This window comes from Nyctibius grandis, chromosome 6, assembly GCF_013368605.1.
Source record: "Nyctibius grandis isolate bNycGra1 chromosome 6, bNycGra1.pri, whole genome shotgun sequence".
NCBI classification, from domain to species: Eukaryota; Metazoa; Chordata; class Aves; order Nyctibiiformes; family Nyctibiidae; genus Nyctibius; species Nyctibius grandis.
Window position 1 is genome coordinate 1,536,515 of NC_090663.1, and position 26,686 is coordinate 1,563,200.

The window sequence follows — 26,686 nt, forward strand, 5'->3', positions numbered from 1 at the left end:
AGAGATGGTGACTCCACCACCTCCCTGGGCAGCCCCTTCCAATGGCTAATGACCCTTGCTGAGAAGAAATGCTTCCTAATGGCCAACCTGAACCTCCCCTGGCAAAGCTTGAGGCTGTGTCCTCTTGTCCTGTCGCTGGTTGCCTGGGAGAAGACGCCAACTCCCACTTCACTACAACCTCCCTTCAGGTAGTTGTAGACTGCACTAAGGTCACCTCTGAGCCTCCTCTTCTCCAGGCTAAACAACCCCAGCTCCCTCAGCCGTTCCTCATAGGTCAGACCCTCCAGACCCTTCACCAGCTTGGTCGCCCTCCTCTGGACTCGCTCCAACACCTCAACATCTTTCTTGAAGTGTGGGGCCCAGAACTGGTTCTACACATGTACAACCCATTTTGCAGGCACATCTCCCCGTGCAGCCCATGCCTGCAGCCAATGCAAGATAACAGATCACCTCAACTCCCGTCTACTCCACGTTTACTGCAGGCTACAAACACGCACCTGATGAATTATAACGGAGCAGCTGATGTGTGGGAACTTGTTACCCTGCTGTACGTTGTCTGTGCGTCTGAACATTCAGACTCCTCGCCCTTTGCTAGCAATGCTTGTTGAAAGCTGTCTTCATCTTGAGAAGGTTTGGGGGAAGTGGAGAAGGAAAACAAGTTCCAGAGCCTTAACTCCTCCAATATCTCAGCTCCTCACTAATAAGCTATCGAGACGAAGTTGATCCTATCAATTTGTGCTGTGAAAGCCAAGCTTCTGTTCTCCAATATTTAGCTACTCTGTTTGCATAAAGCATGATCTAACCTAAAAGACTCCTGCAGAAGTCCACAAGTGTTTGATCCCAGTCATAGAATCACAGAATGGTTTGGGTTGGAAGGGACCTTAAAGATCATCTAGTTCCAAACCCCCTGTCACGGGCAGGGACACCTTCCACCAGCCCAGGTTGCTCCAAGCCCCATCCAACCTGGCCTTGAACACTGCCAGGGAGGGGGCAGCCACAGCTTCTCTGGGCAACCTGGGCCAGGTCAGGAAAGCAGGTTACCTTGCTCTGCACTGTTTAACAAATGCAATGTTCAAGAATTGCCATCAATGAGCTGTGATAACTAGTCCCTGGGACGCAGAGGGGCAACTGCTGGAACCGATTTATTCTCCTGCTTAAGCTGTCGTGATCCATGAGAGCCCTTGCTGAGAAAATCATAGGACCAGCATCCCTCGAGCCTCCCTGGAGCACAGTTTAGAACCAAGACATCACTGCTTATGCCACCCCTGACACCTTAATTTGGAAGCTGCACCCTCTTTAATTACTGCCCTGTTGGGGACCTTGTAATCACCCAAGTAAAAACTCAACCAATTTAAAATGATCCCCGGTACAGCCCCCAGGTGTGATTTCCAGGAGTGCTTTAAACTCAGGCCAGTTCAAATTACAATGGCTAACCTCCTAATTAAGAAGAGTTATGGCTTGATTTAAAAAGGAGAGGGAACTAATTAACACATGTAGTGTAATGTCTTAATTGGCATTCAGATTCTAAAATTTGTGTGGTTCAGAACAAACAACTCATAATTAGTCGAGAGGTCCACTTTTCTTCTGTCCCTAGGATCTTTGCTCTCGACACAGATCTCAGAGGGGTATTAAGTTAAATATTGCGTGCTGCATTTTATTAGCTGTCAAACGCAATCAAAAAACCCTCTTTTCACCCATTAGCCCCCCCATCGGAAGTGAATGATTAGACGTTTCCAAAGGGATTAATTGCAGAGTATTATAGCGGATTAAAAATAAATAAAATTAATATCCATTCGTTGAAGAGTGAATTAGCTTATATCACTGTCCTGTGTGCTCTGCCAAGGGGTTCCACCAGGAAAGTGGAGGTCTGGACCTTTAGAGCCCTCTGACACCCCAACTTTGCCACTGGCATCTTCTGAAGCAGATTGCTACAGTCACAAGAGCAAATATTATCTTACCCTACCAGTAATTCCGCTACTAAATTGAGTACTTGAAGCTATTTTCATACAAAAACAGTAGTTTTACAGACTGTCACCATGTACACGGGACAGGACTGGCCAGGCTCAGGTGAACCAAACCTTGGCACTCAGATTAGACAACATGGGATTGAAAAGTTTGCGCCAAGAGAAGGTCTCACATTGGAAACCTGCAGGAAGACAATCGCAGAATCACAGGACGGTGAGGGTTGGAAGGGGCATCTGGAGATCATCTAGTCTAACCAAGACAATAATATGGACATTTTACTGTTCCAATTTTAGAAGCCAAATTTTTGACACCAGTGGTCTGCCTCGTTAGTTTAAGTGATCCATGTTTATGAGAGAGCAGCCTCTTCTCCCAGGCAACTGGCAATAGGACAAGAGGACACAGCCTCAAGCTGCACCAGGGGAGGTTCAGGTTGGACATTAGGAAGAATTTCTTCTCAGCAAGGGTCATTAGCCATTGGAAGGGGCTGCCCAGGGAGGTGGTGGAGTCACCATCTCTGGAGGGGTTTAAGAAAAGACTGGACATGGCACTTAGTGCCATGGTCTAGTTGACATGGTGGTGTCAGGACAATGGTTCGACTTGATGAGCCCAGAGGTCTCTTCCAACCTGATTGATTGATTCATTGATTGATCATCAAAGATGTATGGTAAAGACCTTTGGATGGCAAAGATCTTTGGGTGGCAAAGATCTTTGGATGGCAAAGTTCTTTGGATGGCAAAGATCTTTGGGTGGCAAAGATCACGCATTTGTGCAATACTTCCCTCCTCCTCTCTCCTTTTTCTTCTTTTATTTTGAAAGATTTGTTTCTTTACCCCCCTTCAAAGCCCCCTAATCCCTGTTCTTCCTGCAATCTGCCTTCATAAAACTTGCCTAGCAGATATGAAAAAGGCAGCAAGACACTGGGGAGCTGCTGGCGTACCGATCCTAGGTAGCGCTCCCTGTTAGTGGCTCTACCTAGAACAGCTAGACCTTCAGGGGAACGTCTCCATATGCATGAGCGTGCCTGTACGTAGGTACATACACAGACACACGCATACTTGTACAGACAGTACATCTGCTCCGCAGAGACGGCGTGTTGTAGATCTTGTAAATACACCTTCATTCAACTTTCATCACATTGTTCATTAGTGGTTTAAATTTTGCATAATTTGGCAGCTGCCTCTGGCGTTTTTCGAGAGGTGCTGTAATTTATTCCATATGGAAGTCAGTTGCTGTACTAAAAAGGAGTTATCGGGTTCAGTGAACCAGAGCTGTATTCGTCTAGAAGGAGGTGTCAGATGCTAAACTAAATATGACAGGAGTTAACCAACGTCTCCCAGCTGACAGATTCTGTGGGGTTTCTGTAGCGTGTGGTATAAACAGGTTCAAAGCTAATACATGCATCGCAAGACGTCGAGGACGCCGGCGGGGCAAGGAAAGCGCTGGAGGCTGAAGCTCTGGGTAACCCCCGGCTCCTCAGAGCTCAGGGTTCACAACACCCCTCTGATGTGCAAATAAACTTTGGGGTGGTTGTCCAGATCCCAGTTCTGCTGAGAACCTCCCAGAGGCAGCACCATACTATGGCTCTGGTTCAGAGAGCTCGTCAGGTCTCTCTGCTGTCTGCAGAGGGTGTTTCTGAGCTTTTCTCCCTCATTTTGGGTCATTTTGGGAACCCTGAGCTCTTCTAGCGACCAGTAGCTCTGTCTGCTGTCCTGTCCAGCCAGGCCACCGCTGTCCTCACCAAGGAGGTTCTCTTACTCTTGGCTATAGCCGCAGTGCCCCCTCCAGAGGACACAGCAGATGCAAAACGAGTGAGGTTGGGGGATTTTTGTGCTTGATTGACATAATTAAAGGAGCAGTTTCACTGTTTACTCTGGAAACAGCCACAGCAGTTTAAGGTGTCACTGCTGGCAGCTGTTTAGTTTAAACAAACTTCAGCCAGGGTTTAGCTGGACGGAGAGACTTTGCACTTCAGAGGAAGAGCACCCATAGGAAACGTTCTGCACACGCTGCCAGAAGGAGAATATCTCCAGCAAAAGGCCATGAACACGAGGTCCAGGAGGGCCTCCCACCTCACACACATTTCTGCAGTGAAGAACATGGTTTAAGCTGAAGAAAACTCCCTTCCAGCACCACAAAACCATGGGCTGAGCTCTGGCTATCCATCAAGAGAATCCATTTTTCATGGTTAGACTGACTTAGCTAAGACAGAGCAGCTCTGTAATGTTGATCCAGCTTGGGAGCGTTCTAATTTTATGAGCTTTACAGGAAAACAGTGCTGATAACTGCTGCGTGAGGATGCTGAGATGCTCAGGCAGCTCTGCCACAAGATCAGGATGGTGTGGAGATGAAGAAAGAGTAGGAACGCTCCTCTTTCATGGACACAACTATCCTGCTTCCCGTTTCTCTCTCAGCTCTTGCCCATTGCCAACAGTTCCAGCTTTATCTCTCCTCCTCAAACACTGCACAGTCAGCTCTAAGGCCTCCTCTTGTCTAGCCTGACATACAAGAGCTCCTGGAGCCCATCCTCAGACCTTCTGCTGCGCTTCAGATCCTCTGAGGTTGCTTGTACTGTGAGGCAGAGAAAAGGCTTTAGGATAAGGAGATGAGATGAGCTTATGTTCTTCCATTCTTCAATCTCCACTGCCAGCTATTAGCTCAAAGTATCCACAGCACACATTGCTGGTGGACTGAGCTGTGGTCTGCTTCTCCACCACTTGTCCAGACCACATGAACCAAGTACCACTGGATTTGGGCTCTCCCACCACAGAGCTCAGCCTACAGGGGAACCTGTGGTTGCACTTAGACACAGACCTGGACGCTCTACACATAGACCAGCTGTGTGATGGCCTTCGGCTCTGCAAGAAGTCGGAAGCTGGACAAAGACTACTGGAGAAGTCTTGGATGATGGCTGGGAGAAACCTGCACCATTTCCCAAATGCCATCATAACTACCAGACAAAAGGATTTGCAGAAGCATCTGAATCAAGGGAAATGTCTGAGGGATGAGAAGTCCAACTTAACGCAGTGGATGTAGTTGTCCCCACACATCTGTGACACGGAAGTACTAATGAAGTTTCCATTGTCTGCTCCGAAGTCAGCTACATCCCATAGATGAGTTGTCTTCATTCAAGACGATATTTTTCCGTATTAAAGTTGCCAACACAGATATTATTTATAAAACTTAAATGAGAATACATCTGCACAAAATAACTGACACCGTGTTCCCCGCGTGGCATATGTAGTCTCAAAATAAACATCGATTCTATACGTTAGCTGCTTCAACAGAGCGTCCAAGCAGCAGGAAATGCATGAAACATGGGGAAAGAATGGCGCGCTGCGGAGCTCAGCAGTGGGAGGTAACATTGAATCGCTTGGAGAGCAGAGAAGGCGGCCCTGGGAGTTAAAATACACAGCAGGCAAAGAGACGAGAGAAGCCAAGAGAGCTGAAAAAAATGGCACAAGAGACGAGAGAGGCAGCTGGGGGAGTTAAAACATGCAGATGGAGAGATGGCTGAGAGAGAGGAAAGACCTGGATCCAAGTGGAAAGACGACGACCAGGAACTGGCCACTTAAAATAAACTTTTCAAGTACCGAGACGAGAACGAGGGAGCGGGTTTTCTACGAATCCAAAAACCACTGCTGGGAGCACGCAGCTTGCTCCTGGGATCGTGCAACTCCCACCCAAGCACAGCACTGTCGCCCACTTCCACCCGGACTTCAATGCAAGGCAGGAGAAGCGCTCTCCTCCTTCGCCACAACCCCAAATGCAAATGGCTCAGGAGAGGATCCAGACTGTGACTTCTGATTCCAGATCTCCAGCCTCCAAATAATAAGCTGTCACTCTCTTCTTTCTCATTTATAGACACTGTAAGGATTTCTATAAATAAATTGATAATGCATGCCTTGATATGACTCCCATTAAAAACGCCCTAGTCAGACTAAAATTCTACTAAATTAAAAAAGTTAATCTTTCCACCAAATGCTCCAAGTTTTTTTCCAAAATAGGGTTTCACAGAATCACAGAATCAATCAGGTTGGAAGAGCCCTCTGGGATCATCGAGTCCAACCATTGCCCTGACATCACCATGGCAACTAGACCATGGCACTAAGTGCCATGTCCAGTCTTTTCTTAAACACCTCCAGACATGGTGACTCCACCACCTCCCTGGGCAGCCCCTTCCAATGGCTAATGACCCTTGCTGAGAAGAAATGCTTCCTAATGGCCAACCTGAACCTCCCCTGGCGAAGCTTGAGGCTGTGTCCTCTTGTCCTATCGCTAGTTGCCTGGGAGAAGAGGACAACTCCCACTCTGCCTGTGTCCTTCAGTAATCACTTTAAAAGATCTGTGAGTTGACACCTGGACTGCGAATCCCTCGGCTATGGAAGGGGATGCTCTCCACCTCAGGTGGACACTTCCATGTCCTACATACCACCACCTCTAGCTGCGTGGCCAAACCGCACCCCACTCCCTATCCCTGCTGTTCCTCACTCACAGGCTTCCAGGAATCCAAGGCTATTTGATGGAAAATGAAATGGTAGGCACAAAGCTCTAAGGAGAATTTAGGCAGGCAAAAGCAGTGCCCAGGTATTTTTACATCTACAGAGTTTCATTTGGGGGTGGTGGGAAGGAAAGTATTCTCTCTCTAACCTGAATTAAGTCTTTCTGTTGGTCAATATGGCGACTTTTTGAAGGCAATATCTCCTGTACGTCCACATTTGCTTGACAGGTAAAATTAGTTTCGATAAATCTTGCACAGAGTACACGTGCATTTAGTAAAACTCATATCAATACAAGAAGTTATGATGCCCCCAAGTATGAAGCAAATTTTACTATTAGTTTTATTTAAGCTTAGCAAGGCCCACGATGGTCCTCATTGTTTCCTGTCGGAGACAATAATTGAGAGACCAGGTTCCTACAAACTTTGAATTTTTACACATAAAGATTTTTGTCTCTTCATGTTGATAACCAGAATAGCAAAGATCCTCTGAATTACAGCAATAAAATAGTTTGGGGTGACCTTTCTTGCATGAGCTAATCACCAATGTATGGTCAGACCAGAACCAGTGCCTGTGTAAGCCAGCAGTAACACACACAGCCACTTCGGTGCAAAGCCTCAGTGAGACAGAAGGGTGAAAAGAAAGAGCTCTGTAGTAAGAACATCACAAACTGGTGGCATTTCTGGAGTGTCTGGCATGTGGACAGATGAAAACAGAAGTCCTCTAGACTGACAACAGCAAAGCAGCTTTGATGGGATTATAAAGGCTAGAATCAGGTGGCTGAACTTGAAGTAAGGAAGCTGCCAAGATCCTGGGGTACAAAGATAAGTGACAATCCCTGTTCTTACACACGACTTTGAGCAAGCCCTGTGTAAGGTACTCCAGAGTAAGGTACTCCAGGGTAAGGTACTCCAGGGTAAGGTACTCCAGGGTAAGGCATGGTCACTCCTGAGCACCTCCCCAGCAGATCCTGTGGGTAGATCATGGGCTGGGGGGGACCGTGTGGGTGACACAGGGTCTTGGAGCAGGAAAGAGGCTGCAGAGCTTTGGTCAAGGAGGAGCATGAAGTGAAAAATCAAAAGGTTTGCACAAAATTAGGGGGACTGGAATCTACTCCTTGTGTGTCTCCAGCAGCCGTCTCCAAACAGTGGCTTGCAGAAAGTGTTACCAAGGCTGTGCCCTGCCGCAGGGAACCATCACAGTCCCTTTGAAAAAGAGAGGAAAACAGTGTATTTTGGGCGAAAAGGCCTGAAAGAACTTACTTTACAGTTTCCAAAACAGTTTGTTGCCCTGTTTCTCCCCACACCCAGGCCATGGGAGGAACTGATCTTGGTGAGAGGCTCTAGGTGCTAGAGGGGTACCAGACTATATCTATATTTTAAAATTTGGATGTTAAAAATCAGGCTCCAAATTTACAGAAGCAGCCCCGACCCTTCCCTTAAGGAGAGAAAATTGCCCAGGGGTGTTTCTACAAGGGTAAACAAGGCTAACCAAAGCTATGGGTCAATCCCTAATCACACTAATTGCTATTTACTTTGTCAGTGGAGTGCTTTAGAGCAGCCATTATCAACAGATTTGTTTAAAGAGTGCTTCCAGCTTGGCTGTCTGGACAAAGGTAGCAAAGCCCTTTAGCACCCCCATCTTTCAATGCACTAATCAGTCCCCAGAGGTTGGCAAGGTGATCCCCACCCCACAGATCATTCACACCTAATGAGCCGCTGATGGGTGTCCTAAGGAGCCATTGGCACCCAACAGCTCCCAACAGATCTCTGGGCAGAAGAAAAGTAGAGGTGTTGGAAAGCCAGGTGGGAGAACAGCCAACAGACAGGGCAGGTTGGGTTTTTTTTTTTTGTTATTAAGAACTCTGCTAGGAGATAATTGGACATGAAATAATAACCCTGCCCTTTTCTGCCAACTCTCCTAGCACTGATGCTCCACGGAGACATCTGCCAGGAGAGATTCTGGCTTAAACAGTGATGGAAAGCAAATTTCCGCAGAAGATGTGAAGCGTGTATTCTTCTGGGGAAGTCCAAGCCATGGGGCGTTATTGAAAGAAAGAACAAGTGAGTTCAAACCCACTTGAGGCCAGGTTGGATGAGGCATTGAGCAACCTGGTCTAGAGAAAAGGTGTCCCTGCCTGTGGCAAGGGGGTTGGAACTAGATGATCTTTAAGGTCCCTTCCAACCCAAACCATTCTATGATTCTATGATTCAAACAGGGCATAAGCAAGTACAGCAGTGGCCAGGGTGGTCTGGATGGGGTCAGCAAGTCCCTACGGTCCCAATTGCTGGTTGAACACAAGCCAAGACCTTTAGTCTGACCCCATGTGGCAGCTCTAACGTTTGCTAAATGGAGAACTGAAAACTTAGGGACAATTTTTCACTGAAACCAGAGAGTTTTGGCTCACATCAACCTATAGAATAGGGTTATTCAAACTGCTGGGCTCTCAAAAAATTATTTTAAATAACCATATGAATATATAACCACACACGATATATAACACTTTAACAGCTTACAACAATGGTCAGAAATTATGGAACATGAACATTTTAATAAGCAAAAAAAAGCCTTTGATGGACCAATGCTAAGAAATATCAATGAATAACTTTGTGATTCTTTTCTCAGAATCACAGAATCACAGAATCAATGAGGTTGGAAGAGCCCTCTGGGATCATCGAGTCCAACCATTGCCCTGACACCACCATCTCAACTAGACCATGGCACTAAGTGCCATGTCCAGGCTTTTCTTAAACACCTCCAGAGATGGTGACTCCACCACCTCCCTGGGCAGCCCCTTCCAATGCCTAATGACCCTTGCTGAGAAGAAATGCTTCCTAATGTCCAACCTGAACCTCCCCTGGCCAAGCTTGAGGCTTCTCCCTTCCCTTTGAAAAGCCCCCGCTTCGTATTACCCAACACTTACTTTTCCAGTAGGGACATAATAATCGGAGGTAGAACCAGTATAGGCATTGGCAGGACCACTCTAGTCAGGGCTGTTTCTAGCAGTGCCTGAAAAGGAAAAACAAACAAACCCAAGATATTTAAAACAAATCTCGGGATGTACCTGCGCTGAGCAATCAATGCGTGGGCACAGAAATGGCTTGGCTGGTTGGATGTATCAACACACACTTTCAACTTTGCTATCAGCTATTTGCATACAACCAATTTTCACTCTGTTGCTACAAACGATTGGCTGGAGCCCATTCTTGGTCACAAATCCAGTGGAAGAAACAGAGACACCTAATAGCTTCCCTGATTTCACTTTATGTGACCAAAAGTGCTCCAACATCTTGTCATATTCCTACGCAAATATGATAGTGCTGCCTGGGGGAAGAAAGAGAGGCCAAACACTTGCCTGGAAGATGCTGTAAGGTGAAATATCTCAGTATGGGCTGAGCAGCAGCTTCACCCCTTCCTCCCTTAACTGAGTTTCAATTTCAATTACGTGCTGGGGGAATGCAGCGCCTTATTGCCTGCTCCAAGACTTGTTTCTGCTTTTTAATCACTGGTGGTTTTTTGCAGAGCATCATTAACACACAGGATTCTCCTCTCCCAGGAAGACACCCAACTGTGGAGCTACGGCTGTCCCCTCCCCTGGTGCTTTCTCCTTGGCAAGATTCACTGGGAAGCAGCAAACAGAACAGCTTGGTAGCATGATACGTATAAATCCCCCGAGATGAGACCTAGAGAAGTTCATGGGTGCTCTAGCAAGGTGTATAACCACCCCTGTGTCTTCATTGACCTCTTCCAACCACCTTTGCCAGCACCCACCGGGCATGCCCCAAGCACTGTGACCACGCATGGGTCTTTGGCAAACATAGGCACAGGAGACTATAGATTTTGGATGGAAATGCTGAAACTTATGCATATGGCCAGGCTTGGGAGTACTTGATCCTCCCAAAAGGGAGAAGAAGGTCTCAGAGAGGTGCAGATGTGTTACACTAAGGATCTGCCAAATTTTCTACAATAAAACCCAGAACTAAGCTATTCAGGAAGAGGCACTGGGAATAGGTGGTAGCTGAGCAGAAGTTCTCAAAGTCCCAAATCTGGTGTTTAAACTCCACCTAAATCACACTTACAGCACCTTCATTTTAACATTTATTTTCTCTGTTGTCTGTTTTCCCCTCGACCATTAGGATGGAGAGGGAAAGCTGGGTCCTGAAGCCAGTTAATGTAAGTGAGGAAAACTGGCTCAAATAAGTATCTCCGAAACCTTCAACAGACTGTTTTAATCTCCCTGTTAAACAACAATATGGAGAGATATTAGAGATCTCCCATTTCTTGCCGAGGACTGTAAATCTGTACATTAATTGCTGTCTGTGAAGTGCCTTAAGAGCCTTGGACAGAAGGAGTGAGAGAAATGCCAAGCATTATATTATTAACTCCTCTGCCTGGGCGTGCGCTTGGGTACATGCTTTACATTTCAGATGAAAGCCCACTTGGAAACAACATGCCTCAGACAATCCGATGATGCTCAGAAGACAAAACTGTGTAAAGAAGGGAACAAAAGGGAATAATGGCAGGCAGAGGGTAGAAGGTTACAGGGGAAAACAAACCAGGTGTTAGGACGAGGATGAAAACATCTGGCTACCCTCACAAAGCTTTGGTTGGCAACAGTTAATGCAGTTTTGACACGGCAAGGGTTAAAAAGCTACTCAGCTCGAAAATGAAGTTTTACTCATTTAGAAAAAGGTGTAAGTTCATAGAATCATATCATAGAACCACAGAATTGTTTGGGTTGGAAGGGACCTAAAGATCATCTAGTCCCAACCCCCTGCCACAGGCAGGGACACCTTCCACTAGACCAGGTTGCTCCAAGCCCCATCCAACCTGCCCTTGAACACTGCCAGGGAGGGGGCAGCCACAGCTTCTCTGGGCAACCTGGGCCAGGGTCTCACCACCCTCACAGCAAAGAATTTCTTCCTAATATCTCATCTCAATCTCCCCTCTTTCCATTTAAAACCATTCAACCTCATCCTGTCACTCCATGCCCTTGTCAAAAGCCCCTCTCCAGCTTTCCTGTAGCCCCTTCAGGTACTGGAAGGTGCTAGAAGGTCTCCCTGGAGCCTTCTCTTCTCCAGGCTGAACAGCCCCAGCTCTCTCAGCCTGTCTCCAGAGCAGAGGCTGAGACTGACATCGGGAAGATCCTGTACTACTCCGATACATTCACAGCCTTAGGATTTCTTTGTGGAAACTTGTAAGCTGCTCATGTTGAATACGAAGCAAAGATACTGCTTCATTTTTCCCGGGTACAGCTTATCTATTTCTAGATCTTTCAAACCGTTGATTCCTACAGCTGTGAGACTCATCGAGCCCGAAGGCCAGTTGCGTACAAGCTCACCCGAGCGTTCGCCAGGAACATCACAGGTACATACGTGTTTTGCAGCGATTCTGGAAGACCCGACGATGTTTCCGTTATTGTCCAAAACATCAATTCCTTCTTCCAGCTCCGTGTGCCTCATCAGGACAACGTTGCAGATATTGGCACTAGCTGAGGATGAGAAAAGCACGATGATTAGCAAGGCAGCCCCGGTCAATACCAAATGGCAGGCGTCTGCTCGCCGTGACAGCCCTGCAGCTTTGCTTCCATCAATCTGCCAAGAAGTTTCTGCAAGTCAAGGAGCCACTCTTATCCCAAGACAAAGCTGTGATTCTTAAGAGGAGAATAATAACCAAGACCATTTTCTTTTACTTGCGAGGGATCTGAACCATGTTGATTCAAAGACAGACCAGCATTTCCAGACGTTGGTGTTTGCACATGCTCCCACCCTCCACAGTGATCCTTCACCTGACATTTTGATCTACTAAGTCCAAACAGGTCCTTGCACTGGGCTGCCAGTTGGTCCTGGTCACCCAACTGATTGACAGCTCCCTCTTCTGATGGTACAGAATCACAGAATCACACAGAATCACAGAATCAATCAGGTTGGAAGAGACCTCTGGGATCATCGAGTCCAACCATTGCCCTGACACCACCATGGCAACTAGACCATGGCATCAAGTGCCATGTCCAGTCTTTTCTTAAACCCCTCCAGAGATGGTGACTCCACCACCTCCCTGGGCAGCCCCTTCCAATGGCTAATGACCCTTCCTGAGAAGAAATTCTTCCTAATGTCCGACCTGAACCTCCCCTGGCCAAGCTTGAGGCTGTGTCCTCTTGTCCTATCACTAGTTGCCTGGGAGAAGAGGTCGACTCCCACTTCACTACAACCTCCCTTCAGGTAGTTGTAGACTGCAATAAGGTCACCTCTGAGCCTTCTCTTCTACAGGCTAAACACCCCCAGCTCCCTCAGCCGTTCCTCATAGGTCAGACCCTCCAGACCCTTCACCAGCTTGGTCGCCCTCCTCTGGACTTGCTCCAGAGCCCAGAGCTGGTCTTAACTCCCCTTCCTAAGCCAAGACAAAGTCCTAAGACAAACTCTTCTTAAATAACAGATTTTAGCAGGTGTGATGGAAACACACTGCAAGGGGTTTCACTGAGCTATAAAGGACAGCTTAGATTTGACCCCTTAAGAGGACGGATTTTTTTTTTATCAAATAAGACAAGGTTGGGTTGCTTCCATGGACATGTAACCCATTAGTGAGGCTTCTGCTGACTATTTGCCCTTATTTCACATGTTTTAGGGGGAAAACGGCTCTGAGGGCTTATTTTCTAGAGTTAGAGACCTGTTTCTTTGCTTTAACGACAATCTTCTGAACTATGACACAAACCAGCAGCGCTTTGGATGGCTCTGCTTCCCAGTTGACATTTCCCAGGTGTCAGCCCTGCATTCACAGCAGAGGTGGGAGCAGGTCTGGGACCCTTTCTGACACCCGCCTCCTTGCCCAGCCTGTGTTTTGTCACGTTCTCGAGGTGACCCCAAATTCTGCTCCTTGAGTAACGTGTTAGAGTTGGGGTTGAGGAACATCCTTCCCAGATGCAGCTCCTCTCCAGGTCCCAGGCACTTCGTAAATTTTTCCAAAGAAAAGCTGCTAATTCCTACAAAAGTTTGGGTTTTGATAAACTGCCATTCTCCAGCACAGCCCCCCCCAACATTTTGTTGCAAACTTTCCAACCAGAACTAACACAAACCTACTGTTGCTGCAAGCACCACCGCTTCCAAAAATGTGTTTCTGTACTGCTTGATGGGTTAATATTCGCTAATTAATCTCAATTCATGTCATTTAACAAATGTCTAATTTTTTGAGGGTGGTGGGTGGGTGAGCCCTATACGAATGCAGCTCTCTGCAATCAAGGATGATTTGTGGTGACAAATGCTCCTTACACTCGAGAATAAGAGGAACATACACACACGCACACTCTGTCTCTCTCTTTAATATTCAAGCTACCGGACCACTCTTCCCATCTATCAAAATATCTGTGTTACCAACCCTTCAGCTCCCTAATCCAAGATAAAAAAGACAACAGGCATCTCATTTAAAGCAAGTTTAGCCCCTCTTTTTTTTTCTCTTTTAACACTCACACGCCCCATCCTTCTAGCTTTCAGTCAAGACTGAACATATAAAAACACACCAGCAGCGATGCTCTGGCAAAGCCAGGATGCACCGGCACAAAGCTCTTGTGAGACTCGTGATTGGGTCTGGACCTGAAGTTCCCACCACAGCCAGATGCTTCTCCAAGTCTCTGGATCTATTAGGGCTTCATTGACCACGTCCCAAATTCAAAACCTGACTCCAACTCATTTGTCTGAGACAAGGAACTGTCTTAGCTGCTCCCGTTCTATTTCAGCAAAACACTGAGAACGTAGAAAATGCTGTTAATTATGGGTAAACTTGGATTTTATGGAAGTCTTAAATACAAGGGGGAACGAGAAATAAATAAATATATGTGTATATAATCTGATTTTCAGAATTTGGAAAGAAATTGTGATACTATAGCCTGGAAACTACTCCTGTAGTAACAGGAAGAGCCCTCTGGGATCATCGAGTCCAACCATTGCCCTGACACCACCATGGCAACTAGACCATGGCACTAAGTGCCATGGCCAGGCTTTTCTTAAACACCTCCAGAGATGGTGACTCCACCACCTCCCTGGGCAGCCCCTTCCAATGGCTAATGATCCTTGCTGAGAAGAAATGCTTCCTAATGTCCAACCCTGAACCTCCCCTGGTGAAGCTTGAGGCTGTGTCCTCTTGTCCTATCGCTAGTTGCCCGGGAGAAGAGGCCAACTCCCACTTGCAGGACCTTGCACTCGGCCTTGTTGAAGTTCATGCGGTTCGCACAGGCCCAGCTCTCCAGCCTGTCAAGGTTTTTTGACAGGTTGTGATTTTCAGCTACTACAAATTACCTTTGGCAGAGGGTGAGGGCGCAGCCCGACCTCCCAGCACCCTGCTCCAGTGTCACCAGCTGCGACATGGGGATCAGAGAAGTTGGAGCTCTGATTGCTAACAGCTACCTGGGTGCTTTCCTAACTGCCCGTGTTATCACGAGTGAGGTCTGGAGGCCCCTGCAGACACATCCCCATGCCCTGCACTCATCTCGGGGTTCCATGGTGAAAGTGGATTTCAAGGAGGAATCACCTATGTTAAATATCACAGAATCACAGAATCAATCAGGTTGGAAGAGACCTCTGGGATCATCGAGTCCAACCGTTGCCCTGACACCACCCTGACAACTAGACCATGGCACTAAGTGCCAAGTCCAGTCTTTAAATATGTCCTACAGGCAGCATTTCCACAGATATGGTTTAATTTATCAGGCAAAGACAAGTGTTACATAACCCAGAGAATACAGACACAACATGTGGAGCATCTCTGAGGGCAGTAAGACCCACAGACCAGTTTTCCCAGTGCCTACCTCAGCTTCCCAAGGCTTTACAACACTCTTTATTGACATCCCTGCTGGGACCCAGGCTGCCTTTCACCTAAGCAGTAGCTACACTTCCCCAAGTCTCCATCTTTCATGACCCCTTGGGATGAGACCATAAAACTTTGATGCATACCTTCAGCTTTCCAGCTGCTATCAACCAGCACAGCTCAGTCAAGGTTAGTGGGAGGCAAGGAAAGGGCCAGGGGAAAACTGCTTAATGGGAGCAGAGCAAGAGCTTTACACCAGCGTCTGGCTTTTCACACAGAAAAGGTGCAATTCTGCCCTTTTGCTGAGGGTTGGTGGTTCAAAAGCAACGGGAAGACGCATTTTAATTAAACAGTTTGTCCAGGTCTGCAAACCAATAACTCGCAGCTTTTAAAACCACAAAACAGCAATTAGTGGGAGGATTCCTGATGTCCTGGCACATAATGAAGCATGACAGTACACAAATAAAATAAGAGCTAGAGAATTAATTACAGGCTAAACAAATTAATTATGGGTCCTCAATCAATGCTGACACAAGCGTAACCTCCTTCTCCTTACACTTTGGTATGAAAATAGATCAACGTGGCGACAAAGCCTTCCCGCGTGCATCTCTGACTCAAACCCAGCCTCGGAGCTCCCTCCTGGGTCTTGCAGTCACCTCTAGTGCCCTCCTGGTTATAAAAATGAAAAGAAAGCTGAAACCCTCTAAAAATATATTCCAGGAAAGTTCCGGGAAAACAATAACAATGTCCACAGATCACCTATGCACAAGCAAAGGGCTCAGAAACAAGATCGAGCGCAACCTACAGACCACAATCCCCACCATGCCCTGCTTTGCAGAATCACAGAATCACAGAATCAATCAGGTTGGAAGAGACCTCTGGGATCATCGAGTCCAACCATTGCCCTGACACCACCATGGCAACTAGACCATGGCACTAAGTGCCGTGTCCAGTCTTTTCTTCAACACCTCCAGAGATGGTGACTCCACCACCTCCCTGGGCAGCCCCTTCCAATGTCTGATAACCCTTGCTGAGAAGAAATTCTTCCTAATGTCCAACCTGAACTTCCCCTGGCCAAGCTTGAGGCTGTGTCCTCTTGTCCTGTTGCTAGTTGCCTGAGAGAAGAGGCCGACTCCCACTTCACTACAACCTCCCTTCAGGTAGTTGTAGACTGCAATAAGAAAGGGCAAGCAGCCGTTTTTCTGGCAGAAAATGGAAAAAAATAACCCAACAACTCAGGAACTGAAGGCTGGAGGGTCAAAGCAACCAGCTCTCTGTAAAAAAAAAAAGGAGCAGAAAGACCAGAGAAACACGAGAGCAACAACTAGGTAAAGAGGCTCGGCATCCTCGAGCAAAGCTCTGAGGGCATGGCCCTTGCACAGCAAATGAAAAGCTTAAAACTTTCATTTTGCATTAACATGGTTGAAAAGGGACCTGCAACAGTGAGCAAAACCCCTTTGCTTCCTGATTTCCTCCATGCTTGGACAATTTTTGCACCATCTTTATAAATAAACAAGTTTATATAAAAAATTACCCTAACACCACTGGTGATTTTTTCACAGCTAAAATAACTCATCATTTGCTGAACGTTGTAACCATGGGCTTCAGCAAAGATTCAATACGACATGATTCAAACCAGATCTTGCAAATTAAATGCTCTCAAACTTATACAGTCAACGCTGATCATTTTTTAAACTGATTGAGAGTGGAAAGTGCAGCTTGATAAAGCTTTGCATCATTTTCCTGCCAAAATGGTGCTTTGCACCATCCCATCGCTGTCTGCACCAACTCAGGGACCCGTCACCGAGGGGACACGGCAGCAACGGCATAAAGCAGGAAGGCAGGAGTTAGGTGTCCATCCCAGTGGCTTTTATCCACTGGTAGGTTTACAGCTGACACTTTGAGTATAGAGAAAAGGAGTTATTTCTTACCGACTGCAGGGAATGGCACAAACCTCTGGATCAAGAGACGAGTGGCGGGGGTAAACTTGTTTGCTCTCTGAACCAGAACATTAAGGCCCACCTTTGGATAGGAAAAAAGAAAAAACAAAACAGAGAAGCGGAAACATTTAGTTACAAGGAGCAGGGCAGATGCCACAGCTTGTAGACAGCAGCAGAGCTCTTCGTGGGGACAGATTGCAAAAGCATTTGAGAACTAAACCACCCCACGCCACAGGGTTTAGCTGTGTTGGGTTCAAGCCTTCATGCAACAAAGGGTTGAACCCAACTGTTGGGTTTAAATGAAGGGTTGAACCCAAACATTGGGTTTAAATGAAGGGTTGAACCCAACCATTGGGTTTAAATGAAGGGTTGAACCCAACCGTTGGGCTGAACCCAACCGTTGGGTTTAAATGAAGGGTTGAACCCAACCATTGGGTTTAAATGAAGGGTTGAACCCAACCATTGGGCTGAACCCAACTGTTGGGTTCAAATGAAGGGTTGAACCCAACCGTTGGGCTGAACCCAACTGTTGGGTTCAAATGAAGGGTTGAATCCAACCTTTGTGCTGAACCCAACTGTTGGGTTTAAATGAAGGGTTGAACCCAACCATTGGGTTTAAATAATGGGTTGAACTCAACCGTGGGGTTTAAACCCTTTCCATCCAAAAGACAGGCTAGAAACCACAGCAACGCCATTCAGTCCTTCTGGAAATGCCCCTACCTGCATTTTTACACCATTCACTGGCATTTTCCCCATCTAGCACAAAACCATCGGAGCTGGGAGTTCTCACCCAGCTAGGAAAAAGCCAAATATCAGTGATGGTGGTTGGCCCAACGCAATTCATTCCTCCTCCCAGAAGCTGTGCAAACTACGCCACCCCACTCCATTGCAAACATTTGGGCTATAAAGGAGCTATTAATAGAAGCAAGAAATAGCAGGCAGTTTCTTATAACCATGGACCATTTTTTTGTTGCCTCCTCCAACACTTGAATAATCCAGAGCTCTCCACAGTTTTGCAGGGATCTAAGTCATTGTGTATGTTAATATAAACAGCACGGAGGAGAGTTGCTGCCTCATCATGGTTGGGTAGTAGTGATAGTCAGAGAATTTCCATCAAAATTTGTTTTAAGCAAAACTGGGGTTATTAATTAAACAAACCTATTCACAAGAAATTACTTCTGTCTTCATATTACTCTCCCCTACAATATTTTCTCTTTTTCATCCAAAAAAAAACCCCCAAATGCGCAAACAAAACCCAACAGCCCCAAACCAGGAATTTTAGGCCGAAAATGGAAGTCTTTAGCAATGCCTGGCCAAAAAGTTTTCAGCCAAAAATGCAGCAAAATTAAAAAAAAAAAATTCAGCCAAAGCCAAAAACCTGCCAGCAAATAGTGATTTGGGGGCTTTTTTAAAAAAAAAAGAAAGAAGAAAGAAAGAAAAGCAAAGCATGGGAGAACATATTTTGCAAGCTGTTACATTATACATGCATCCGCAGCGCATCTCGTCTTTTTGGAGGCTGAGAGGAAGATGTTGAGCAGCACGACTGCTGGGCAAGCCCTGCATAAGTAGAGTGCTGGTTTTCAAAACCCAGGGAGCATTTCCAGAGCCCCACGAGGCTTTCACCAAGACCCCAAGCAGGAGCCCTTCCTCTTCTCCTCAGCCACTGTGAGTCTAGCGCTGATCCCAAGAGAGCCACGGTGGTTCTTCTTAGTCTGGGCAACGATGAGGGTTTTGCCTTAATCTTCTCCCCCCTCAAGAAAGACTGAATGATTTTTTTTTTAATACATTTTCCAAGTGCTGGGATGCATATTGGCAAAATCTGAATGCTTCCAGAAATGGGAAAGCAGCCTAAAACAGGTGGCTTTAAGATTAAAGGTAAGACAGTCTTAAGCCTGGCTTTGCTGGTCCTGCCCCATGGATTCGGGTATTTATAGCCTGGATACAGTTCATCTGTGTAGATGACAAATTTGGGTTTGCAGCCTCTGTTTGTAGATTTGATGGAAGGATTTGACCATGAAGTGGAAGAGCAGCAGCTTTTGCAGCAGAAAAGATGAGTCTGGGAAAGACACCGCTGTGAGGCTGGTGGTAATAAAAGCATTTTTACTTTCAGATTCAATTTGGTGCTGCAGATGAACTCGCTCCTCCACTTACAGCAACCACCCCGCTGTGAATATGAAATTAAATGTTGCTATAGATTTAAATCCAATCTCCCAAATTCCCAACACGAGGACGAGATTTAGGAAACTAATGAGGGTTTGTTTTTTACAGTTTTGAAATGGCTTTAGCCAATCTGTGAACTCTTTCCCGCAGGTCACGAAGTGGGATAAGGGTAAACAGGCCAAGAAGAGCATCCAACAATGAGCAGATACTCTTCAACCTCAGACCACCGTAAGCAAAAGGGGCATCAACAAGGAGAGCTTAATGAGTTTCATTCCTCAGGGCTGGGCAAAGAACACTAACTATCGAGGCAAATTCATCACTAAGAAAACAACTGCTGGAGAATTATTATTATCCTCACCCTGCCTACAGCCTGAGTCACAGATCTGGGATCTACAACACTGGCACTGTACAAACACGTTCCAGAGAGTCAGGTGGGATTCATCACACCAAATGTGGGACAATCAGAGAATCATTTAGGTTGGAAAAGAACTTTAAGATCATCAAGTCCAACCGTAAACCTAACAAGGCCAAGCCCACCACTAACCCATGTCCCTCAGCACCACATCTACACGGCTTTCAAATTCCTCCAGGGATGGGGACTCCACCACTGCCCTGGGCAGCCTGTTCCAATGCTCGACAACCCTCTCAGTGAAGAAATTGTTCCTGATCTCCAATCTAAACCTCCCCCAGCACAACTTGAGGCTGCTTCCTCTCATCCTACGGGCTCCCTTTGCAGCCCAGCACAGAGAAATGAGCCTTTTTAAGGGTTTTTATTCTCCTCCCAAGACAGACATTTATGGGTGCTCATGTGAAACATCCCCAACAGTGCCCATTCATCCCTGCTGACTACCAAAGGAGGCCAGGGATGCAGCTCAGAGGAGGACATCTATGCTGGTGGTCTCAACTCAGGCGAGACAAGTGCTCCTCCTTGCAGCTGGGAGATCTGGGCATGGATTTGTAGTCCTGGTTTCAGTGCAGGACTGGTTTGGGATAGTCCTGCATTGTGACCCAGATTAGGGGATAAACCCAGCTTTTTCAAATTGCCTTTTTTTTTTTGAGGTTTCTTTCTCCAAAGCACTTCCTTGATGTGGCTGACAGAGCATCCCGACAAGCCAGGGGAAGCTGGACACAGGGGATACATCCCACCACGACCACTGCCAACATCCCCCAACACGAAACCAGGCCCGAACGCTGTCAACGGGAGAGTAACCTTACTCAGGGCTCTACTACGCCTCCGGCAGCACTCTGCCCTTCCTCCCTCCCTCTCCTTCAAGTGCCAAGAATTCCTGCTATTTATTTTGCTACTGGTTTTGTTTTCAGCATCAACGACATCACTCCAGCAGAAGGACAGAGTTTGCGGTGTTGCCGTACTTGAAGCCGTACCATCAGGCACTGTCACAGAGTGACTGTGTAATAATAAACCAAGATTTGTTTCCTTTTCTTTTCTGTCTTGTCTCAAAAAGTTCTGACCTTGAGTCCACAAAGACATGAATTTTAAAAGCACAAGAATTTTTCAAAAAATCCCTGCTTTATTTTTTTTTTCCTTTATGACTATTAAGATTTTTGAAGTCTGAGATGGCTTTTAAATGCCTGAAGTTGGCCACGACTGAGCCATTTGATAAAGGTCTAACCCTACACCTCTTAAACTAGTTCTAGAGCAGTAAATACTATTTTACTCAATTTTGAGAGAGAATTTTTATAAAATAAAGGAATATCAGGAATCCAGTGAGCAAGGTGGACACCGATTGGTAGATAACACCATCTAAATGTCGCTGAGCAGCTCTCTAGACTTCTTTAACTGCGTTGGTGAGATCTCCACTGATTTAAGGGATTCAATTTTCCCAGGTTCCAGAAGCATTGGGGCAACCCTCACCACTGCAGTTGGAGCTGGCTGTTCCAAGTGACCTAAAAAGTCAGCTTGGAAAGAGGGACTGGCTCCAAAGCTTATCCTTCAGCCCTCAAACCACCCGACTGCTGAATTAGAACACTAATTGGATCTGATGAGTCCCGTACAGCCGAACTGAAAAGAGCATTAGGAGATGGAAGGAAAAAAAAATCATTCATTAGGGTTGAGAGGTGGAGATGGAGGCAGAGAGATGGAAAACTGGGCTATTTACCAACTGGAGCTTTACCAAGTCAAGGAGAACAGAATGGAGGAGTATAAGGGAAGGGAAAGCAGTAACAATCTGAGTGGAGAAGGAAGTTAGAGAGGAGCAAGAGTGAGGAAAGGAGGAAACTTGAGTCACACCCAAGATTTCTGCAGAAGGGATGACACCAGTAGCCCCACAGCTAGATGCTTCAATGGAAGAAAACGGTGTAGTCTTGAGAAACAAGCAAGATTGCAGGAGAGATCTGAGCAGGAAAAGAGGGGATTAATGCTGGCAATGAGACAGACTTGGTTTGGCAAATGATGGAGAAAAGACGACGGCAGGGGCCCATGCCCAAGACAAGAGGTTGTTGTTTCAACATCGCGTTTTCCGTGCATCTGGATCCTGTACGGAGGCAATAGCACATCTGGGTGCTGCGGGGCTGGGCTGGGGCAGAAGGAAAGAATCATAGAATCACAGAATCAATCAGGTTGGAAGAGCCCTCTGGGATCATCGAGTCCAACCATTGCCCTGACACCACCATGTCAACTAGACCATGGCACTAAGTGCCATGGCCAGGCTTTTCTTAAACCCCTCCAGAGATGGTGACTCCACCACCTCCCTGGGCAGCCCCTTCCAATGGCTAATGACCCTTGCTGAGAAGAAATGCTTCCTGATGTCTCACCTGAACCTCCCCTGGCGAAGCTTGAGGCTGTGTCCTCTTGTCCTATCGCTAGTTGCCTGGGAGAAGAGGCCGACTCCCACTCCACTTCATTTGAAAACTTTAAGTAGCAAACAGAAGTTTACCACCAGCTCCTCCAATCTACTGTGATTTTCCTCCTGCTCCTGGCTCCTCGCACTGGTTCACCTCTGAGGAGGCACCCGGCCACGCTCCATCCCCTCCCATCCCTCGCCCTACTTTGCACTGACTTCTTCTGGCTTCTAAGTGTTTCTTGACCGCCCTAAGTGGCGGATAGTCCTGAGGGCAGTGGGTGGCCTCCCGCGCCGTCTCACAAACTGATTACGGGCATCACACCAAATTCGCAGGCTGTCAATGCAGCTGCTCCACACGGCTCACAGACAATTATCAGGAAGAAGGAGCTGGGATTAGATAAATCCACAGGGGCCCCTCCACCTAGAGAGGAGAGTGAAAAATTGCATCCGCGTGTGTGTGTGAAGTGTGCAATGAGAGCGGAGAAGAAGGAACAACCCATGGCCGGTGGCACCGACGGCAGGGGAAGCAGCAGGGCTGCTGCATGCAAGGATGCTCTCCCTGCCCCAAGTCGCACACAGTCAAGACTGAAAACTTGGTCCAACAAGCTCCTGTCCTTCCTGAACATGGAAAAAAAAAAAAATCAAGATCATATTTTTTTTATTGCTCATGAATTTTATAAGTGTAATGAGTCAGCCCAACTCTAATTTATCTAATTGAAGTTCATAGAATCATAGAATCGTTTTTAGGTTGGGAAGGACCTTTAAGATCATCAAGTCCAACCGTTAACCCAGCACTGCCAAGCCCACCACTAACCCACATCCCTCAGCACCACATCTACACGGCTTTTAAATCCCTCCAGGGATGGGGACTCCACCACTGCCCTGGGCAGCCTGTTCCAATGGTTGACAACCCTTTCCGTGAAGAAATTGTCCCTGATCTCCAATCTAAACCTCCCCTGGCACAACTTGAGGCCATTTCCTCTCATCCCCTCACTCATTACCTGGGAGAAGAGACCGATCCCCCCACCTCGCTACACCCTCCTTTCAGGTAGCTGCAGACAGCGAGAAGGTCTCCCCTCAGCCTCCTTTTCTCCAGGCTAAACACCCCCAGGTCCCTCAGCCGCTCCTCATCACACTTGTGCTCCAGACCCTTCACCAGCTTCGTCGCCCTTCTCTGGACTCGCAAAGTTCTTAGATTCTCCTTCTAGCTTTGGTTAGACACCCTCAAGCATCACCTGGCTTTCTTTTAAAGGACAGACCCTGGCCCAGGTTGCCCAGAGAAGCTGTGGCTGCCCCCTCCCTGGCAGTGTTCAAGGTCAGGTTGGATGGGGCTTGGAGCAACCTGGTCTGGTGGAAGGTGTCCCTGCCCATGGCAGGGGGGTTGGAACTAGATGGTCTTTAAGGTCCCTTCCAACCCAAACCATTCTGTGATTCTATAAATCTAACTTTTTATTACTCTCACTCCCCGGTGTCAGAAGATTTTTAACCCTGCGTATCAGAGCAAACGTATCCCTTGTAAATGGTATCAGCGACACAGTTCGCTGAGCTGTGGGAGTCGGGGCTGCAAGGGCAGGTATTGCCCAAGCAGCTGTGACACAACCGTCACAATGCTGATGTTATTTTACAGTGACAGTCTTAGGCTTGAACAGCCTTCACCTCTCAGCTTCCTTAGGAGAAAGAAAAATGAGATATTTGTGCTGAAATCTTATGTGGTCGTGAGAATATCTTGGGTTGTAATGGATGTTTTCAAGACAAAGCACGTTTTGATTTTGCAAAATGCTAACTTTTTTTTGAGGGGAAATCCAGCTTGTGGGTCTGAGAGATCAGATTAAAGCAGAGGCTGCTTCTGGACAAAGGGACGTTGCAAAAATTATATTGCTCAAAGAATCACAGGATGGTTTGGGTTGGAAGGGACCTTAAAGATCATGTAGTTCCAACCCCCCTGCCATGGGCAGGGACACCTTCCTCTAGACCAGGTTGCTCCAAGCCCCATCCAACCTGCCCTTGAACACTGCCAGGGAAGGGGCAGCCACAGCTTCTCTGGGCAACCTGGGCCAGGGTCTCACCACCCTCACAGCAAAGAATTTCTTCCTCAGATCTCATTTCAATCTCCCCTCTTTCAGTTTAAAACTGTTCCCCCTCGTCCTATCACTCCATGCCCTTGTAAAAAGCCCCTCTCCCGCTTTCCTGTAGCCCCTTCAGGTACTGGAAGATGCTAGAAGGTCTCCCCGGAGCCTTCTCTTCTCCAGGCTGAACAGCCCCAGCTCTCTCAGCCTGTCTCCAGAGCAGAGGGGCTCCAGCCCTCTGAGCATCTCCGTGGCCTCCTCTGGACTCGCTCCAACAGCTCCGTGTCCTTCTTCTGTTGGGGGCCCCAGAGCTGGACGCAGCACTGCAGGGGGGGGTCTCATGAGAGCTTCTTTCTAGTTTTACCCTAGTTTGTTTTCACCCATATTCCAGTTTAACTCCATATACTTCCACAGTTTGTGAAAGCACCAGGTGCAACCATACAGTAAGCCAGAGCGTCACTAAACCATACTGGCACCAGTTCCCTCCCTCCACTGGCTTGTCCAGAGTCTGGATTTAGGGTCAGGAAGCAAGGAGGCACTTTTAAAATGAAAAGACCTGTGTGTGCCTGTGAAGAGATGCTTTAAACACTCTCCCTTACGCCACGACGGGCAGCGACTCCAAGGTGAGTCATTAGTAGCTGACAGCACCAAAGTTATTAATGGCATTTAAGTGCCTGATTTTTTTTAACCCAAGGTTACCCAGTAAGGTAAACCAACAGGAAAGGTTCAGGTCCTGGGCAGGTACATTTTAAGTGTATAGATCACAACAAAATACACAGCCTGGCTGGCAGTCATGGTTACATGACATTCCATCTCTATCTTTCATACAAAAGAAGACAAAACACCTACTTTTGTCAGAATTTAGCTCAGGTTGCTAAGTGAGAACAACATATTTATTTGCCTCTGAACTGACAAGACCATAAATCCCAAACTTGCAATTAATAAAAACCTTCTGAGAAGTTACAAACCCTGGTATATTTGAAAGGGGACGGAGGGAGCCTGGCTCCTTTATTAATTGGGGAAAACCCCACCGTCCCTCCACTTAAGAGTTGCCTGATCTCACACACGTGTTTTTGCTTCCCCTTTTATTGGGGGAGAATGGAAGCCCTATCACAAGGGAGAAGCTCAGTGCCATCATAGAATCACAGAACGGTTTGGGTTGGAAGGGACCTTAAAGATCATCTAGTTCCATCCCCACTGCCACGGGCAGGGACACCTTCCACCAGACCAGGTTGCTCCAAGCCCCATCCAACCTGGCCTTGAACCCTGCCAGGGAGGGGGCAGCCACAGCTTCTCTGGGCAACCTGGGCCAGGGTCTCACCACCCTCACAGGGAAGAAGGCAGTCATGACAGACACTCCCTGGTTAAGTTACATACACCTACATATGCAAAACACCCTCCGTATGCCTGCCAGGCTTGTTGCAGTCTAATTAGAGCCCATCCTGTCAACAGGGGAGGACAATGCCAGCAGTACGGATGTATGTGGCACCTTCAGGGTACGTGGAGGGGACAACAGATGGACAAGGAGGTAATGACCTGGGCACCAAGCTGAGCGACAATACACCGCTTATGAGATGTCAGGTACGTGGCCAAATGACACTGGCAGAAGGGAGAAACCCCTTGGAGAGCCTGCATGGGGTCTTCAGTATCACAAGGAGCAAGATTTGTAGTCAGTCTTGGCAGAAGCTGAAGCTGTGATCACAGAAATTAAAAACCTGATGTATAAAGCTCTGATCCAAAGACTGTGGACACCAACAGCAATAACATCACTGCTGCGAGATGCTTCAAGAAGGGCGTAGGGAGAAACCCAACGACTCACCACCACGGGCTCCAGGTGAGGCAAACCCTGGGCTAACACCACCGGTCTCCGATCTGCTGGTCTCAGCACCAGTGACAACACAGAAACCAGAGAGCGCCTGCTCACAACCCTGGTCTGGATCTGGTTTAGTTCTCAGGCATTTAATTGCAGCCGCAAGAGTCACTTCTGACCTCAAACCGAAGTGACAGTCTAAGGCTGTAGTACCGTAGACCTGAATCAGATGCAAAAAGGATCAGCAATAGAGTAGCAAATCGACTTTGGATCTGAAACTAAGAAACCTACTTATAAAATATGTATGAACCAGCTATTAATAAAATTGGGTTTGATTACATAGCTTTTTTAACCTTTTAAAAGCGTGACAAAATTAGCAGAGAGCACGAGTGTGCATGTGTGCGCCTGCTGGAAAGGTTTCTGTATAATTACAAGCCCTCCGATCAGCGCAGCTCTTGGTGCCAGAATATTTGGGGGAAAAAAAGAAAACATTTAAAATATTCTTGGTCTTTCTCAAGTCTTTTTCACAGAACCACAGAATCAATCAGGTTGGAAGAGCCCTCTGGGATCATCGAGTCCAACCATTGCCCTGACACCACCATGGCAACTAGACCATGGCACTAAGTGCCATGTCCAGGCTTTTCTTAAACAC

General features: G+C 47.1%; 1 protein-coding gene across 1 annotated transcript in view; it reads right to left on the reverse strand.

Annotated features, from left to right (window-relative positions):
• SFXN5 (sideroflexin 5) overlaps nt 1-26,686 on the reverse strand; it is a 114,254-nt gene that overhangs the window by 25,894 nt on the left and 61,674 nt on the right. The window contains 3 exon segments of the mRNA XM_068402913.1: nt 9,385-9,470; nt 11,837-11,952; nt 17,189-17,279. Of these exon segments, the coding sequence (XP_068259014.1) occupies nt 9,385-9,470; nt 11,837-11,952; nt 17,189-17,279 (293 nt within the window).